General features: G+C 38.5%; 1 protein-coding gene across 1 annotated transcript in view; it reads left to right on the top strand.

Annotated features, from left to right (window-relative positions):
- The first annotated feature begins 3490 nt into the window (after nucleotides 1-3490).
- Nucleotides 3491-19707, top strand: part of ARFGEF1 (ADP ribosylation factor guanine nucleotide exchange factor 1) — a 489402-nt gene continuing 473185 nt past the window's right edge. The window contains 1 exon segment of the mRNA XM_053715099.1: nucleotides 3491-3851. Coding sequence (XP_053571074.1) covers nucleotides 3755-3851 — 97 coding nt within the window. The 5' untranslated portion in view covers nucleotides 3491-3754.

Raw genomic sequence — 19707 nt, 5'->3', positions numbered from 1 at the left:
TGCATTGTCACTTCCTTGGAAGTATCATCCTGCCTATATCTTTCCGCCTCTAGTTCTTCTTCCAAGAGTGATCTCCAAGATTCTAAAAGAGCGTTCGTTTGTTCTGCTGGTGGCTCCAGCATGGCCTCACAGGTTTTGGTATGCGGATCTTGTTCGGATGGCTACTTGCCAACCTTGGACTCTTCCGTTAAGACCAGACCTTCTATCTCAAGGTCCTTTTTTCCATCAGGATCTCAAATCATTAAATTTGAAGGTATGGAGATTGAACGCTTGATTCTCAGTCATAGAGGTTTCTCTGACTCCGTAATTAATACTATGTTACAGGCTCGTAAATCTGTGTCTAGGAAGATATATTATCGAGTCTGGAAGACTTACATTTCTTGGTGCTCTTCTCATCAATTTTCCTGGCATTCTTTTAGAATTCCTAGAATTTTACAATTTCTTCAGGATGGTCTGGATAAAGGTTTGTCTGCAAGTTCTTTGAAAGGACAAATTTCTGCTCTTTCTGTGTTGTTTCACAGAAAGATTGCTAATCTTCCTCATATTCATTGTTTTGTACAGGCTTTGGTTCGTATAAAACCTGTCATTAAGTCAATCTCTCCTCCTTGGAGTTTACATTTGGTTCTGGGGGCTTTACAAGCTCCTCCGTTTGAAACTATGCATTCTCTGGACATTAAATTACTTTCTTGGAAAGTTCTGTTCCTTTTGGCCATCTCTCCTGCTAGAAGAGTTTCAGAGTTATCTGCTCTTTCTTGTGCATCTCCTTTTCTGATTTTTCATCAGGATAAGGCGGTGTTGCGGACTTCAATTAAATTTTTACCTAAAGTTGTGAACTCTAACAACATTAGTAGAGAAATTGTGGTTCCTTCATTGTGTCCTAATCCTAAGAATTCTAAGGAAAGATCGTTGCATTCTTTGGATGTAGTTAGAGCTTTGAAATATTATGTTGAAGCTACTAAAGATTTCCGAAAGACTTCTAGTCTATTTGTTATCTTTTCCGGTTCCAGGAAAGGTCAGAAGGCCTCTGCCATTTCTTTGGCATCTTGGTTAAAATCTTTTATTCATCATGCTTATGTCGAGTCGGGTAAAACTCTGCCTCAAAGGATTACAGCTCATTCTACTAGGTCAGTTTCTACTTCCTGGGCGTTTAGGAATGAAGCTTCGGTTGATCAGATTTGCAAAGCAGCCACTTGGTCTTCTTTGCATACTTTTACTAAATCCTACAATTTTGATGTGTTTTCCTCTTCTGAAGCAGTTTTTTGTAGAAAAGTACTTCAGGCAGCTGTTTCAGTTTGATTCTTCTGCTTATAATTTCAGGTTATTTTTCATTATAAGATTTAAACTTTATTTTGGGGTGTGGATTATTTTTCAGCGGAATTGGCTGTCTTTATTTTATCCCTCCCTCTCTAGTGACTCTTGCGTGGAAGTTCCACATCTTGGGTATTTATTATCCCATACGTCACTAGCTCATGGACTCTTGCTAATTACATGAAAGAAAACATAATTTATGTAAGAACTTACCTGATAAATTCATTTCTTTCATATTAGCAAGAGTCCATGAGGCCCACCCTTTTTTGTGGTGGTTATGATTTTTTTGTATAAAGCACAATTATTCCAATTCCTTATTTTTTATGCTTTCACACTTTTTTCTTATCACCCCACTTCTTGGCTATTCGTTAAACTGATTTGTGGGTATGGTGAGGGGTGTATTTATAGGCATTTTGAGGTTTGGGAAACTTTGCCCCCCCTGGTAGGAATGTATATCCCATACGTCACTAGCTCATGGACTCTTGCTAATATGAAAGAAATTAATTTATCAGGTAAGTTCTTACATAAATTATGTTTTCTTGGGGTGGGCAAGAGTTGATCAGTGGCTTTCCAGGTGTGTGTGCCCCCCCTCCCCCTCATTCATCTCCAAAATTGTTTATAAAGACCAGAATGGGTAGACCAGGAATTTCTTGCTTTTGGTCTATATGTAGTAAATTCTTATATAAATAACTTGAGTTTTACCTTCAGCCAGTGGTTAAAGATATTAAATAATGAGAGAACGGGACTACTACAAGAAAATGTAAACAATTGGGTTTGTCCAGTGAGTTTGTTTGCCTGTCGCTCCTTCTACACTGTCTTTTTTTTTCTAAAAGTCACAAAGGCGGCAGTATAGCCAATCGGAAGCTGCGCCGCCTGTCCCATTGAAGGCTGTAGCTCTGCGCTCCCGGCCTCTGCTAGAAAGGCAAACAGATCTACAACCTTCAATGGAACAGATGGCAAAGCTTATTGACTGTACAGCCCTAATTGTGACTTTTAGAAAAGATTTTATAAAAAAAGCATGGCTTTTTTTTTTAACTTAAATTGGTATGAAATAATTTGAGTTGTGATCTAAAATCATGTTTATACACAGAAAAACAACTTTGCAATATTCTTGTATTATTTATTTTGCCCCATCTTCGTGTAATATAAGAATAAGAATTGTGAGTTTTCCAATTATGTGAATAGTAACTGTGATTAAAATATTTAAATGGCCCATGGCTCCAGCTGTATATTGGCCATTCAGGTTGCTATGTGACAGCTAAAAAAATATATATTTTACACGGTATAGCAGCAAGAGCAACAACAGGCAATATAAAAACGTAAATGAAAATTATTTGTGTTTCTTTTTTTAAAAAAGTAATGAAATGTATTTCTGATTTATAGTAGATTAATATATATTTTTAAAACTTATATCCTTTTCTATCAGTATAAGGGAAGACTCTAGCAGTTAAAAATTCTAATGCAATAATACAATGTTGTAATATGCTAGAACATGTTTTATATTACATGAAGGCTTGCAGCTAATAAGCCAATAAGGAACAAAATAAGTAACAGTAATGCTGATGAGCCAATCAGAAACAGAATACGCACGTAATTGTCAATCACTGTCTCTGTCCAGATGAACCCTCCAATAAACGCGAGGTTATGTGTCTCAACATACTAGTGCAGGGGTTGCTAAACATAGTTGAGTAAACATTTGTGTAATAATAAAAGGCTGCAGCGAATTAAAGCATTTTAATTTAAACTCGTGTGAGTCGTGTCCTTTAGTTAATAAGCTGCATATATTATACTGAACAGCAGTTTAATGAAAGGGTTGTAAGACTAAATACTGGACCTCCTCCAATCCTTGGTATATAATATATGTAAGTACTAAGGTGTCGTTTAGCGCACAGGATAGTATATATACTACAGTGTGCATGTGTAAAAACACATATGCTTTAGGCACACAATACCTGTGTATGAACAGAACACATGGAAGTATACACTGTATGTTGGTTATAGTCATACACAGATGTGCCTGCGTGTTTCTACCGAAATCTCCCGTTTCAGCCTCTCAACATCAACCGGTCTCCCATATCATTCTCTCCGCACCTATCCCCTACCTTTCCCTCCCTCTCCTGCCTGGCCCTCCCCCGGGTGTTGCTGCAGTGTCTGCTCTGGGCGGGTCTGCTCCTGACGTCGCTTCCTTCCAACATGGCGAGAATAGCTGAGCTTTCCTGAGAATCTGCCCGGTTTACTATAGCACACACAGCCTAGCAACATTGTGATCCGCTGCAGCTGTAGGAGGAGTAGCAAGTGGGTGACAGGTGCAGGCCCGGGTGTGATGGGGCGGCCCCCGCCGGGTCTCTTGCAGCTTTAGAAACTGCTTGACATTAGCTGGACAGTGGCCGCCACTTCATAACGGATACTTCACATCTGAAAGGAGTAGGAGGCCCGGGGATTCGCTATGTTTCTAACCCGAGCCCTGGACAAGATCCTCGGCGACAAGGAAGTGAAGAGAGCGCATCACAGCCAGCTGCGCAAAGCGTGCGAGGTGGCACTAGGTGAGACTGCCGGTGTTTGACAGGGGGAGGAGAGGTACACAATGTGTGTGACAGGAGGGGAGGTACACAATTTCCTGCACAAAGTGTGTTAAAGGAGCGGAGGTGAGGTACAAAATGTGCCTTTAGCAAGGGAGGAGCGGTACACAATGTGTGTGAAGGGAGATACATTTGGTGCACAATGTGAATGACGGGGAGGGAACGTACACATTCAATATCTGTTACATGAAGAGGGTACATAATGTGTATGGCAGGAGGTGGGGAGAGGCACACGTTGTGTATGACAGGAGGTGGGGGGAGGCACACTTTGTGTTTGACAGGAGGTGGGGGGAGGCACACATTGTGTTTGACAGGAGGTGGGGGGAGGCACACATTGTGTTTGACAGGAGGTGGGGGGAGGCACACATTGTGTTTGACAGGAGGTGGGGGGAGGCACACATTGTGTTTGACAGGAGGTGGGGGGAGGCACACATTGTGTTTGACAGGAGGTGGGGGGAGACACACATTGTGTTTGACAGGAGGTGGGGGGAGACACACATTGTGTTTGACAGGAGGTGGGGGGAGGCACACATTGTGTTTGACAGGAGGTGGGGGGAGGCACACATTGTGTTTGACAGGAGGTGGGGGGAGGCACACATTGTGTTTGACAGGAGGTGGGGGGAGGCACACATTGTGTTTGACAGGAGGTGGGGGGAGGCACACATTGTGTTTGACAGGAGGTGGGGGGAGGCACACATTGTGTTTGACAGGAGGTGGGGGGAGGCACACATTGTGTTTGACAGGAGGTGGGGGGAGGCACACATTGTGTTTGACAGGAGGTGGGGGGAGGCACACATTGTGTTTGACAGGAGGTGGGGGGAGGCACACATTGTGTTTGACAGGAGGTGGGGGGAGGCACACATTGTGTTTGACAGGAGGTGGGGGGAGGCACACATTGTGTTTGACAGGAGGTGGGGGGAGGCACACATTGTGTTTGACAGGAGGTGGGGGGAGGCACACATTGTGTTTGACAGGAGGTGGGGGGAGGCACACATTGTGTTTGACAGGAGGTGGGGGGAGGCACACATTGTGTTTGACAGGAGGTGGGGGGAGGCACACATTGTGTTTGACAGGAGGTGGGGGGAGGCACACATTGTGTTTGACAGGAGGTGGGGGGAGGCACACATTGTGTTTGACAGGAGGTGGGGGGAGGCACACATTGTGTTTGACAGGAGGTGGGGGGAGGCACACATTGTGTTTGACAGGAGGTAGGGGGGGAGGCACACATTGTGTTTGACAGGAGGTAGGGGGGGAGGCACACATTGTGTTTGACAGGAGGTAGGGGGGGAGGCACACATTGTGTTTGACAGGAGGTAGGGGGGGAGGCACACATTGTGTTTGACAGGAGGTAGGGGGGGAGGCACACATTTGTGTTTGACAGGAGGTAGGGGGGGGAGGCACACATTTGTGTTTGACAGGAGGTAGGGGGGGAGGCACACATTTGTGTTTGACAGGAGGTAGGGGGGGAGGCACACATTTGTGTTTGACAGGAGGTAGGGGGGGAGGCACACATTTGTGTTTGTCAGGAGGTGTAAGGGAGGCACACATTGTGTGTGACGGGAGGTGTAAGGGAGGCACACGTGTGTGACAGGAGGTGTAAAGGAGGCACACATTGTGTGTGACAGGAGGTGTAAGGGAGGCACACATTGTGTGTGACAGGAGGTGTAAGGGAGGCACACATTGTGTGTGACAGGAGGTGTAAGGGAGGCACACATTGTGCCATGTGCGTGACAGGAGGTACACAGTGTGAATGACAGAAGGTGGGGAGAGGTAAAAAAAGAGGTAAACAGTGTGTATGACCGGAGGGAAGGGGATGAAGACAATGTGTATTACTAAAGGGGTGGAGAGAGAAAGTGTGTGACAGGAGGGTGGGTGGGGTACTCAGTGTCTGACTGGAAGGGGGAGAAGTAAACATTGTGTGTTTGTCAGAATGGGAGGAGCTATGCAATTTGTGACAGTTGGGGAGGTACACAGTTTGTGTAACATGATAGGAGGGGGTACACTGTGAATTGTGTGGCAGGATAATGTAACCCAGTGTGTGACAGGAAAAGAGGTACACAAGGTGTAGGGGGCTGCTTACAACAGGCTATGGTTCAACTGTTTAACATAGAATAGAAGTGCATAGATGGAAAATATGTAACAAGAATTGAAGGCCATATAGTATGTGATATTAGGTGACAAGATGGGTGCATTATTTATATATCCCTTGTGTTAAGAGATAGAGTTTAGTACAGTGGAGGTGAAATGTGGATATTGTATATTAGGGGTGCAAAACTTTTTTAAATGAGGAACTGATATTATATATTTAAAATTTGAAAGTATATTCTATTTAAATATAAAGTAATATGTGAAATAATACAAAAAAGCAGAAGTAAAAAAAAATAAAAATCTTTTACCACACTAACATACTTACTTAACAGTTGTCAGAAAGTTAAACTTTTGTAATAATGTCCCAGATTTTCTTCAAAAAGATTTATTTTCATATCATTTTTTATTATTATATTTTATTCTTGTCATATAAAATGCTGACTTTTCATAATGTTTCTTAAGAACTTTTGCAAGAGGAATTTGTCTTGAGTAAATTTAAAGGGACACTGTACCCAAAAAATTTCTTTCGTGATTCAGATTGAGCATGAAATTTTAAGCAACTTTCTAATTTACTCCTATTATCAAATTTTCTTCATTCTCTTCGTATCTTTATTTGAAATCCAAGAATGTAAGTTTAGCTGCCGGACCATTTTTGGTGAACAACCTGGTTTGTCCTTGCTGATTGGTGGATAAATTTATCCACCAATAAAAAAGTGCTGTCCAGAGTACTAAAACCAAAAAAAAAATTAGATGCCTTCTTTTTCAAATAATGATAGCAAGAGAACGAATAAAAGTTGATAATAGGAGTAAATTAGAAAGTTGCTTAAAATTGCATGCTCTATCTGAATTACAAAAGAAAAAAATTGGGTTCAGTGTCCCTTTAAGATGACAAATTTACCTGTGCCACATTCTTTCTCTGGAGGAGTGCACTCCTTAGTGTCTTTACTTTCATCTTGTGGATATAAGGAACAAGAAATCATGTGGGTGTCAACTAATGTCATGAAGTAGCAGGTGTGGGAGGGTTTATCATGATAAAGAAGGATTAGGATGTTTTACGTAGGGTTAAGTGCTTGAGGAAAAAGGCTGGGCCCACATGTCCTATGACCAAGCAGGTGCCAGATTAGAATGCTGTTCAACCAGTTCACGGCAAATTGTAATAAGCACATGCAGCTTCACAGGGTCTCTTGTTCATAAAATTGTGCATAGCTTTAATCAGAAATTTGTTTTCTGTTATATATTTACATAGTTATTCAGAAAAAAAATGAATTGTCTCATTATATATTCTTTATTGGAAATTATTTTGGTGTAAATAAACAAATCTTTTTCTTTCAATGTGTTCAAAAAGCCTACAAACAAATGGATAAAAATATGAAATCCATAAATATTAGTTTTGAAGCACTTTAGTTCATACTCTTCTATTCTGGTTGGTTAACTAGATATCTCTCAAGGCCTTTATGACTAATGGAAAAGGAAGTTAACATTTTTACATTTTAAATATACAATATACTCCCATTAGCAAAAATATTTTGAGTAAGTTATCTTTTTGTTTAGCAGCATACACACATCCTATATCGTATATAATAAAAGGCCAGGTATGTTTTTCAGACGCAGTCATGCGCAGTAGAGACTGTGCGAGACAAACATACCTGGCGCTTGATGCACAGTAGAGACTGCGCAAGAAAAACATATCTGGTTAAGTGTGTGCTTGAGCATACCGATTCCTTAAAGGGACAGTGTAGGCCAAAATAAACTTTCATGATTCAGATGGAGCATGTCATTTTAAACAATTTTCCAATTTACTTTTATCACCAATTTTGCTTTGTTCTCTTGGTATTCTTAGTTTAAACAAGCTTAACCTAGGAGGTTCATATGCTAATTTCTTAGACCTTGAAGGCCACCTCTTCTCAGAATGCATTTTAACAGTTTTTCACCACTAGAGGGTGTTAGTTGACGTATTGCATATAGATAACAATGTGCTTGTGCAAGTGAAGTTATCTGGGAGCAGGCACTGATTGGCTAAACTGCAAGTCTGTCAAAAGAACTGAAATAAAGGGGCAGTTTGCAGAGGCTTAGATACAAGATAATCACAGAGGTTAAAAGTATATTATTATAACTGTTGGTTATGCAAAACTGGGGAATGGGTAATAAAGGGATTATCTATCTTTTAAAACAATAACAATTCTGGTGTATACTGTCCCTTTAAATAAATGTAGTCGCGACAATGCCTCCTCAGAGAATTCTAACAAATGAAGATGCAGAAACTACCTTTTTGGCCCGTGTATACAGGCTTTAACACTAGTATGGTATAAGTGCCCCACGCACCAGCATTCAAACACCACACCTTCTCAGAGAGTTGGAGGTGGCTTGTATGACACAAAGGGATAGGAAAACCAAAATTTGTCTTTCATGAGTCGGGCAGAGCATACGATTTTAACAACTTTCCAATTTACTTCTAGAACCTTTATTCTTTTGGTATTCTTTATTGAAAAGCATACCTAGGTAGGCTAAGGAGCAGCAGTGCACTAATGGGAAGTAGCTGCTGATTGATGGCCTTTTGTGATTGGGTTGCCTGATATGTTCAGCTAGCTCCCAGTAGTGCATTGCTACTCCTTCAACAAAGCATACCAAGAGAACCAGGGAAACAGAAGTAAATTGGAAAGTTGTTTAAAATTGTATGCTCTGTCTGCATAACGAAAGGCAAATTTTGTGTTTCATGTCCCTTTTAAAGGGACATTAAACCCCCAAAATGTATTTTATTATTCAGAAAGATAATACAATTTTTAAAAAAGTTTCCAATTTACTTCTATTATCAAATTTGTTGTTATTCTTTGTTGAAGGGATACCTAGGTAGGTAGCGTGCACATGCCTAAAGCACTACATGACAGGAAATAGTACTGCCATCTAGTGCTCCTGCTTATGTATAGCATTGAGTAAAACTGCTGCCATATATTTCTGCAGACACGTGCACACTTCTGAGCTTACATCACTGATTTTCAACAAAGGATAACAAGAAAACAAAGAAAAATTGATAACAGAAGTAAATTGGAAAATTGTTTAAAAGTATATGTTCTATCTGAGTCGTGAAATAAAAAATATGATGCAACTCATGCAATATACACCACCGCCAGCTCTCTGAGCAAGCATGGCGTTTGAATCCTGATGCTCAAGTCACATGTAGCATATGTGCATATGCCGCAGAAACTAATAATATTCACTAGAAGTATTTTTGCTTATTGGAAGTATATTGCATAAATAAAACTGAATTGCATACACATCCCTTATCCAGCAATTCTGTACAACATATTTGATCTTAGGCTTTCTTGTCTGTTGTAAATGTAAGGGAGCATGTTAAATGTGTATATATATATACTTATAAACTCTCCCTTGCAAAACATTTGAAGCATGAATTGATCTAGGTGTGTTTCTGGCAGGTTGTAGGACAAGCCAAGAGGCAGGTGAAAGGGATCTGACGAGTGGAAAGCTGTCGGGGGAAGGGAGATGAAAGAATAGGGCTTTGCATTGTGGTTCTGTCATTGAAAATTCATGCCTGGTATCAGGTTAAAGAGCCAGAGGTTGTCTGTTAAATAAAAAGAGATACCAAGCTGCAGGGATAGGTAATGACATTTTTGTAAGGCCTGGATTTCAGGAGGGAGCCTAGCAAATAATGCTTCTTTTATCATCTGCTCTCTCACATTCAGTGTGCATGCAGGTTGTAATAATGCAGAGATAAAAGTATAGACTTGGCAGGTTACAGTTTTTTATGGGAAGAAAGGGCATCGTGTTTTAATAGATGACCAGGAACATACAGATTATGTGGATGATGGAAGGAATGTGTTTTGCAGAAAAGGAAATCATGAGGACAACAGAAACTTAATCCAGGGGTTAATACGACCCAGGGAAGGGATTTATACGTAGCCAGCTGTAGAATATACCAAAAGGTTAAAAGCCATAAGTAAAATGTAAAAAAAACAAAAAAACATGTATTTGTCCAGCCCTGGCATAATGTACTTTAGTAGTAAAGTGTGCAGTGTTACTATAGATTCCTGTTAAAACTGAAGGGCTCTCAGCATCTTTATTCAAACAGAAGCCGAGAGCTGATACAGTGTTTGCATTAACCCAATTCATGGTTGCTTGATAAGTTATGCATGCTTTAAATATATTAATGCGTCCCCTGCTGCAAAGGAATTGTTTACAACATCTTTCATAGGAGGCAATTATTGTTCAAGTTTATAAGGAAAATCCTACAGCCCTTCACTCTCCTCTGCAGTGTGCACACAAATTGTGTGCTGCTCTGTGTTTCCAAATAATCACAGCTCAACCTCATATCGGATCATTTTATAAATAGTGTCTGCTTCATTCTACTGTAACCATAGCTCATATTCCTGTAATTATGTTACTGAACATAGCCAGCCTTTTAGTGAGTGATTAGAGAGAATTTAGAATACACATTTCCCTGATTGTCTGTCTGTCTCTCCCTCCCATCATTTTTCTACAGTGTAATTGATAAACAGAACATTACTCATTTTATACAATTTACATTAAAATACTATGAAAAATTGGTGACTTTGCATGATCGTATGCTGTACATAGAAAATAATAGGAATAACATTTGATATCCTTACAATATTAGGTAGATTTGATAACTAAACAAAGCTCTGATTTCTGAGAGAGGCAATTCACTCTCTTAGCATAGCAAAAAATAACCTAATGCTCTAGCAAACATACAATTCTTACTGTAGTAAAATACTATAAAATCTTAGAAAGATTTTCCATAAGATGTCATCTATTTTTATACTTATTCATCCACTTCTCCAATTTATTAGGATACTCCCACACAGAAAAAGGATCTATAATCCCTGACCATAACAACTATTGGTTTTTCACAATGGTTACATATCTTTTTATGATTGCTAATGATATAGTGATTCCCTGTTAGCCATCCAGGTCTGTCAGCCCTTTAATTAAAAAGGAGGATTTTCTTTATATAATGTAGGTGTCATTCACTTTATTGTGTAAGCTTAAATGGACATTATTCTAAAAAAAATTTATAAAATGTATAAAGGGCTGCGGGCAGCATTTACAATTGTGGAAAATGTTTTTTGCTATGGAGATAAAAAAAGTAAAAGCTTACTGGTTTTGTAGTTCACACATATTCTCGCAGGCTGATAAGGACACCTACCTGCTTTTTACTGGTAGAGTGGGACACCACTGTGTGACAAGAAAACTTTGTTTTAATCTCCACAGAAAAATGGTTTTATTACCCATTAGAAATGCCCTCTTTAAGATAAAACAAAATGTTCCTTTGATTTGGATGCTAGGGTTTATTTTTTGAGCACAGAACACTATAAAAGTAACTTAGTAGATAGGTGAGGACTGATTTTTCTCAAGAAATTACCTGCTATCATGGGGCATAAGACCCTTCATTTTAATGAGCAAGACTCTTTCTTTTATATTAAGAATGTTGTATAAAACATTGTCCTCCTTTAGAGCACCTATTCCCTCACCGTCTGGTACCATTTTCTGTGGGTAACACTATGTATGTATGAAAAAAAAAAAATCTTTAAGAAAAAACATCTAATTTTCATAGATAGCAGTTAACATTGCATTCACGTTTTCTTATGCTGTTTTTATATCTTTTAATCTATCTGAAATTTTAGTTTTTGCAGATGTTCTTTCAAGATCTAAATTTCATTTGCTTGTTGTACATGGACATTTCCAGGTACAGAGGTATATATTGATCTCATCTGCTTGCAGATCTTACCTTTGTAATCAAAACAAGATTCAGTGAAGACAGAACCAGCTTTTGCAAATGTATGTCTGAATGAATAATTTGATGGCTCAAAGGGATGTCTGTCTTTTTATTTATTATTTTTATTATTTTCAATGACTTATGGCTATGAAAGTGGACCAACAATTTATGGGTTAGATCAGTGGTTCCCAAAGTGGGCGGCAGTAGAAATACTGAGAGGGGGCACTAAAATAGGCATAAGAGGTAGAAGGGGGGGGGGGGGGGGCACTGGGATTACCATAGGGGGCACTAGTAGCCAAGGAGTGTAAGAGGGATGCTATTGGACCCCTCCAAGTATAATTAACATAATTTGTTATGCTTTATCCTAGATGCGCAAAGCAAAACAACTTTCTCGCTTTGCATTTGAAGTTTTGCTGCTCTATGCCAATACTTTGTCAAGTTTCATCTATGAAAGTTCAGGTTTATAAGCAATTTACGCTTTTCCTCACTACAATAAATTGCAGCCACTTGTACTGTAGACTTGCATTCCTTGCTTTGCCAGAGCTGTATATTTACATGGATTATTAACATTAACCGCACAGTTTAGAATCATTGTGTAGTAGCAGGAAACACAGCAAACTGACCTGTAATGCTTGTCTGAGTAGCACAGTCTCACATCTTAATTTATAAGTCTTCAGTCATCAGAAATTACACTTTGGCAAGTAGAATACACTTTCTATAACTTTTATCTCTTTATAACTCTTATTGGTGCATCAGTACAATTATGCTGCAAGCAAATAAATAAACTCCAGATCTCCTTGCTACTATGGACCCCTAAGACCTCGCTAAGAGACATGAAACCAGAGATTAAGCTTTTTACTGTCTTGTATTTTAGTTAATTAGTGCTGGTTCTTGGCAACCAATTATCATTCTCCATGGGAGTGGGCACAATGTTATCTGTGGAACACACGAACTAGTACTGTCTGGCTGTAGTGCAAGATTGTCAAAAGCTAAAGAAAAAAAATCTAAGAAAATTAAATAAAAGGCGCATCTGGGAAGGACTTAGAAACAGGTAATTTTAGAGGTTATAAGGTATATTAATGCTGGTTATGAAAAGCTGGAGAATGGGTAGTAAAGATGTTATCTATCTTTTTAAACAATACAAAAATGAAGTAGACTGTCCCTTTAAGTAATTACTAAATGTGTTTTTTAAGACTCTTGCACAGTGAGTGCAGAGTGATACAGTGGTATCAGAAGATACAATTAAAATATGTATTTTAACATTTGAATGTGTTTGTTACTCTTTAGCATTGTGTCATTTGGACTATTCAGGCTGTCAGCGGCATTCAGCTGTTTTCAGAGTCAGATTTCTTCTTGTGAAAGTGCAAAACACTAAGATCTGTATTTAGACTAATTTTTTTATTGTGTTGCTTTTTCACAAGAAAAAAATCTGACAATAGTCGAATGCCGCTGGCAGCAGTCATATTTGGCATTGGTTTGTTTACATATAGTACAAATTCATATGCCTAGTCATTATCTTTATTAGAGAATGTGAACTGCTGGCCTGGATATTATTTCTCTGTAATATGTTAGTGGGAAGCTGATGGTGAGTTTATAGAACCAAGGGGGGCAGTCACCTGAAAAAGTTAGGGAGCCAATGGGTTATATCAGCAATGCAGTGAGAAAACAATGTCAGACCAGTTATGTAATTAAGAAATTGTATATTTATTTTTTGTGCCCCTTTCACTGTGGTGTTCTTTTGTTGAAGTAAAACAAAGTTGCTTTGAGGACAATCTAATTTTTTTATGTTAAATGCTTATTTATGGTTTCTATCTTAGCATAAGTATTTTTTTACTGACATTGCCAGCATAATGTAAATAGATAACTTCTCATAACTAAATTCATTATTTTGCAACCTGATTATTGCTCTGTATGTTGTTTATTGTGTGCATGTAAATTATTAACATAAAAATTTAAATCCAGAACTAGAAACAAAAGAGAGGAGCTCATGGGTGTCTAAGTGTAGATTTTATTTTTTACATTTCTAGTTTTGGATGTGCAATAGCACTATTACCACTGGTACTTCCGTGGCAGATGCAAAAAAAAAAAAAAGTGCAGCATAAGTAGTCAGCATTTTATCAATCAAACCAATATATTATTTTCTCTTACACTATCTATCTATCTATCTATCTATCTATCTATCTATCTATCTATCTATCTATCTATCTATCTATCTATCTATTTATCTATATTTTTTTATTAATTGTGTTAATTATGTGGTCTTATACTGTTCTCTCCAGAAACATAGCATTTGGTGGCACTCCTAAGTTATTACTGTGTAGCCTATTCATTGTGTGATTCCATTTTCGAACCTAGGTTATACTGCAAGGATCTAAAGAAAAGTGCAAAGACTTTCTACAATGGAATGCAGTGAAAGATAGATTTTATTATGGTAGCACTCATGACTTGAAGGAAGCAGGGAATAATATAACATAGGGCTCAACAAATCCAAGCACCTGTGCACTATTGGTACCTTTAAATTAACCCCTGGCACCCTGATTTTGATCCCTCAAGTTCCTCCCCACTTGTCTACACTGGCCACTGCCTGACATTACCAGCTGTACCTAAATTTAGCCCTTTACAGGCCACATGCAAAACAGCTAAAGGGCCAAGAAATATGTAAGGGCAGAGGGGGCTTGGCCATTCCTTCACAAATCTAATGCTAGCATCATCCACTGTAAACAAAGCTTGTGAAGCGAGTTAACTGCTGTTTGAAATTAGCTAGCGGTTTCACAAGCTTTGTTTAGTGTGGATGCAGCTCAGGAACAGTATTGCAGTACGCTGATGTCAGCCTCTGCTCAACGGTCAAAATATTACATAATCTGTTACGGCGGTCTTGGGAACAGCAAGGTTTAAGGAAATGTCAGCAGTAGCTCTGTCAAGGAAGTTGACTGATCCAGAACCTCTTACCCCTGCCCTGCCCAGTATCCTCGGGTTGCCCTCCTCACAGTTATATGGGCAGCAATTTGCCCAAGCTGCTCTCCTATGTATGCAGGCTGCCCGGCAAATATCACCTTGCTGGGAAGCAACAAGCTCAAGGCAGGGTTGATTTCATGGCAGGGGTATGGTGATTCATGTACAGTATGTTTGACATGATGGTGATTTATGGGTTAAGACAGATAAAATGTTGTAAGAAGCTGGAATGTTACTATGAGAAACTGTATATTGCAGAGTTACTTTATGGACATGTGTGTTGAGTCCGTTGTACAAGTGACTCAAAGTGTATGTGTGGCAGACAGGTGATGCTGGGGTTTGTGAAATAGTCAGCTAATATATGTGGTTGACGAGTGACACTGGGGTTCTCTTGCTTTATATGTGGTAGATAGGGGGGCATTATGGTCTTCTGTTTGGTAGACTAGTGATGCTGCATATACCTAGCAGTCTGCTTGCACAAAATATGTTCAATAAGAGATACTGTAAATAATTAAGATGGACAGGTGACACTGGGGTATGACAATGGTGTTTCTAGGAATCAAGAGAGACATACAAATAGTTTGCTAAACAAAATGGAGGAATCTGAGGTGGACATGTTGCACTGGAGATGTGATAATCAGGAGTCATGTTTGTAAACAGGTACAGTTGGATTTTGACTGCTTCCACTCTGTGTATATATGACAGGTGTTACTATGGATGTATGAATAGGTAGTGATCAGACGATCAAAAACAGAGGAGCACTAGGCCGGTTCGGTTGAAATAAAACTTAACTTTTATTCAGCTTTCTTGCTGTCAGTTAAAACATCTCACTTGGACAACATAGATACAGATAGCGTAGCATTCTCTTGCTTACGCGTTTCGGCGATAGCCGTAATCATAGCAGTATATGGTGGCGCAAATGGAAGCTGAATAGGCGGGAGATACAAGCAAGTCAAGTCACAGCCATTTACCGAGTTGATCGAGGAGGGAGCCGAAAGCTGAATAGAGCTTTAACGGATCTAAGGATAGAAAGACCGGCATTTGAAGCAGCTCCTGTGGACCGACAATCGGATCAGGCGTGACAGAAATTGTACGTTCCGCCGTGAGCGGGTAAGACACAAGTTGTTTAAAGTAACAAAGTAAAGACTGCCCTGCCTTTGTTTCCAAAACACATTGTGACATTGTCACGATTTGAAATTCAAGTGAATCTAAAATGGCTCATTAGAGCGACACAGTGGGAGTTCCGTATATATAGGGGTTTATCGAAAGAAAAGGACAGAGTCTTTTTGGTGCTTGGACTTTTTATTTTTGTGTGGACTGTGGTTACTATGGATGGTCTGTTCTGAGTGTAGAATTCTGTTTTTATGCTTTTGAGGTATGTGATCGTCCACCATTAAAGCAGTGATAGAGAGATCAGTTTATCAGTCATTGAACATTCATGCTTTCAAGAGATATTACTGTAGTTGTGTTTCCCAATTGATCTGCTCCTAATCACTAATTATACTAACTTGTGTTTTTAATGCATACTATAGGACTTTGCTTCTGTCATTTTTCTTTTTAAATAGCTGGTTTTAGTTACTAGCACAATCATCACTCATAATGAAAAATGTCAGTACAGTGTACATGCATATTGGCCTTTATGTATATAGAGAGGGTGATTTGATAAGCAGATCTGTTCCTCCTTATAAAAACCCTAGGTTTTTGGGCTGGCTCCTAGAATTTGAACATATTTGTCAGACACTAAAATAACATCAATACTATGCTAATAAAATGTACCTACTGCGAGGCTTGACAAATTTGTTCACAATGTAGGAGCCAGAAACATTTGACCATCCCTATGAGATAGAAATAGATATATACTGTGTCTGTGTATATGTAAACCTCATTCCCCAAGGTTCACTTGGGGTGGATGCCAGAGGATTGGGGGGGGGGGCACCTTCCTTGAACCCCCCAGGTGGAGGCAAAAGAAAAAGTGTAAATGGGGTAATTATAGTACATCAGGCTTTCCCACAGCCACTTGGGTAATGTCCGTTTTCCCCGGGTAATCCTAGGATTACCCAGATTCCTTACTTTACCCGTAAAATATATATACAGTATTAGTGATGCACCGAAATGAAAATTATGGACCGAAACTGAATCCGAAAATCCGGAATGCACTTGGCCGAAAACCGAAACTGATACCGAAAATGTATTTTTTCAAATTAATCTTTTTTTTTTTTTTGCATAATTAGAGCCAATAAAAAAAGCCCACCCTTTTATTGAAAGTAACACACTAAAATTGGACAAAAATATCTTAAAACAATAATATGCTACACAATAATTTTACCAAGAAAAAAAAAACAGGTAAAAAATAATGCAATTTTTGGCCAAAATGTTTCTGCGACCAAAATTTTGGTGCATCCCTACTTAAAACAATATCAATATACTGTATTATTCTTCATTTAGTTCTATGTAACATAATCATATTTAACAGTTTTTTTTTTTTTTACCAATTATCCAAATAAAGTATAGTCCTAGAAAACTCATTATATACAGAACAGTAAGTCAAGTAATAAACTTAAACAGCAGCTCTAGGCTAGCATCAAATTTGAAACATGCTATACAATAATTTTACCGAAAATAACAGGCAAAAAAACCGAAAACCGAAATAGCCAAAAATGCCATTTTCGGCCGAAACTTTCTGCGGCCGAAATTTCGGTGCATCCCTATACAGTATATAATATATAACAAATAAGATTATAAGCAGTTGTCGTCAGTAATATCAATTGTCAAACAATATTGCAATATCAAGTTGTTAACTGCTGTAATGAGAACATCTAAAGACATAAGTCACAACAGAGAACAGTGATTAAAGTGACATTAAACTGCTGAGCACAACTACCCTAGAATGGTTACTACTCACTATGGTTTTGCATTTTATCCTGTCCCTGCAGCTCTTTACAAATCATTTATCCTGTTTTAATAGCTTATGGGTGCCAGATACTGAAGCTCTGCCTCTTTATACTGGGGGCTACCCTCTAGGAACTCGGGTAGTCTCACAGCCTGTGAGAAAAGCTTTGACCAGTTTAATGTCTCTTTTAAAGCTTCAATGATTTATTATAGCACAGCCAGCCTACTTCTGCATCTAAATGAGGCATCTTATGGACGGCAGAATTAAATAAAAAATAAAGAACGGAACAGGCTGCTCTTTGAATTGGCATTAAATATTTCACATCTAATTAGACATTTGATAAAAATCACAATCTCTTGTATGCAAGTTAAAGTGATGGCTTTACATGTTTTAAAATTAGGTCCGGAATCTAAGTGATATTTTAGAGGGATTAATATAATTGATTACTTGTAATAAAGATATACTGTAACTTGCTTTTTAATCAACATCTGCCATTCTAATACCCCGCGCTCTGGCTGCCCACTTCAAAGGTAATTTTTTTGGTGAGCTAATGGTTTGAACTGTTCTCTGATCGTCGCTGTAGCTGTACGGCACTTTTTTTTTGTAGCTAGAGCGCCGATTGGAGAACAGTTCAAACCGTTAGCTGACTAAAAAAATTAGTTTTGAAGTGGGCGGCCAGAGCGCGGGGCATTAGAATGGCACGGCTAATTTAAAAAGTAAGTTACAGTGTATCTTTATTACAAGTGATAGATTAAATTCCCTCTAATATATCACTTAGATTCTGGTCATGGTTTAAAACATTTATAGTTTACCATCACTTTAAGAGGGACGTTGATTTACATTACAGAAGAGCCTCAGCAACATTCTGAAAATAGTATTATTCAAACATCCTGAAAGTAATAGCAAACAATCATAAACATAAAACACCTGAACTTTGATAGAGATGTACTTTTTATTCTCTGTGCATACTATGACAGGCAGTTATCTCATAGCTGCCACCTCCTTCAGCATATGGTCTGATATTTATTTAAAAATAATTAAAAGTTGTAGATTTGGTAAAGATTATATCAGAATTTATATAATTACTCTAAGGTTTATGCCCAGCTACTGAGAAAATAGACCTCATACACTTAAAGGGACAGTCTACACCAGAATTTTTTATTGTTTTAAAAGATAGATAATCCCTTTATTACCCATTCCCCAGTTTTGCATAACCAACACAGTTATATTTATATACTTTTTACCTCTGTGATTATCTTGTATCTAAGCCTCTGCAAACTGCCCCTTTATTTCAGTTCTTTTGACAGACTTGCAGTTTAGCCAATCAGTGCTAGCTCCCAGATAACTTCACGTGCATGAGCACTGTTATCTATATGAAAAACATGAACTAACACCCTCTAGTGGTGAAAAACTGTTAAAATGCATTCTGAAAAGAGGTGGCCTTCAAGGTCTAAGAAATTAGCATATGAACCTCCTAGGTTAAGCTTTTAACTAAGAATACCAAGAGAAAAAAGCAAAATTGGTGCTAAAAGTAAATTGGAAAATTTGTTTAAAATTACATGCCCTATCTGAATCATGAACGTTTATTTTGGACTAGACTGTCCCTTTAAGATGTTTAGAACTGCCCATATTTAAGCCAGAATGTTTTTAGAGACTAAGCAGTTGAGGAAGTACAGTAAACATACAGGTGGCCCTTAGTTTACGCCGGTTCAATTTGCGCCGTTTCAGAATAACAACCTTTTTTTTCCAGTCATGTGACTGCTATTGAAAAGCATTGCACTAATTCAAATAGCCTGTAGGTGGTGCTGTCCGCTTGTGTTGCAGCAAAGTTATGCAAGCTTAGTAGACTGAAATTAATATGTGTACACAGAACAGACCTTAGCTATCGAGCAGCTTTCAAAGCAACAAGATCTAGCAGCCACTTCCCTATTATCTTCCTGTCCAGAGGTGAGGGTGCCTAACTGCTTAATCAGTCCAGATTGAAATGCATAGAATAGGTGCAGACCCAATATTATGTAACATGCTAACAATGCAGAGAACTGTTTGCAGAAAAATGCAAGTAAAAAATGTTTTTGTTCATTAAACTTAGTTTGATGATACAATCTGTTGTGTGATTATTTAATTAGGTTTATAATGCTGTT

The sequence above is a fragment of the Bombina bombina genome, chromosome 5 (genome assembly GCF_027579735.1).
Source record: "Bombina bombina isolate aBomBom1 chromosome 5, aBomBom1.pri, whole genome shotgun sequence".
NCBI lineage: Eukaryota > Metazoa > Chordata > Amphibia > Anura > Bombinatoridae > Bombina > Bombina bombina.
The sequence above is the reverse complement of the archived record's forward strand: the minus strand, read 5'-3'. Positions and strand labels throughout refer to the sequence as shown.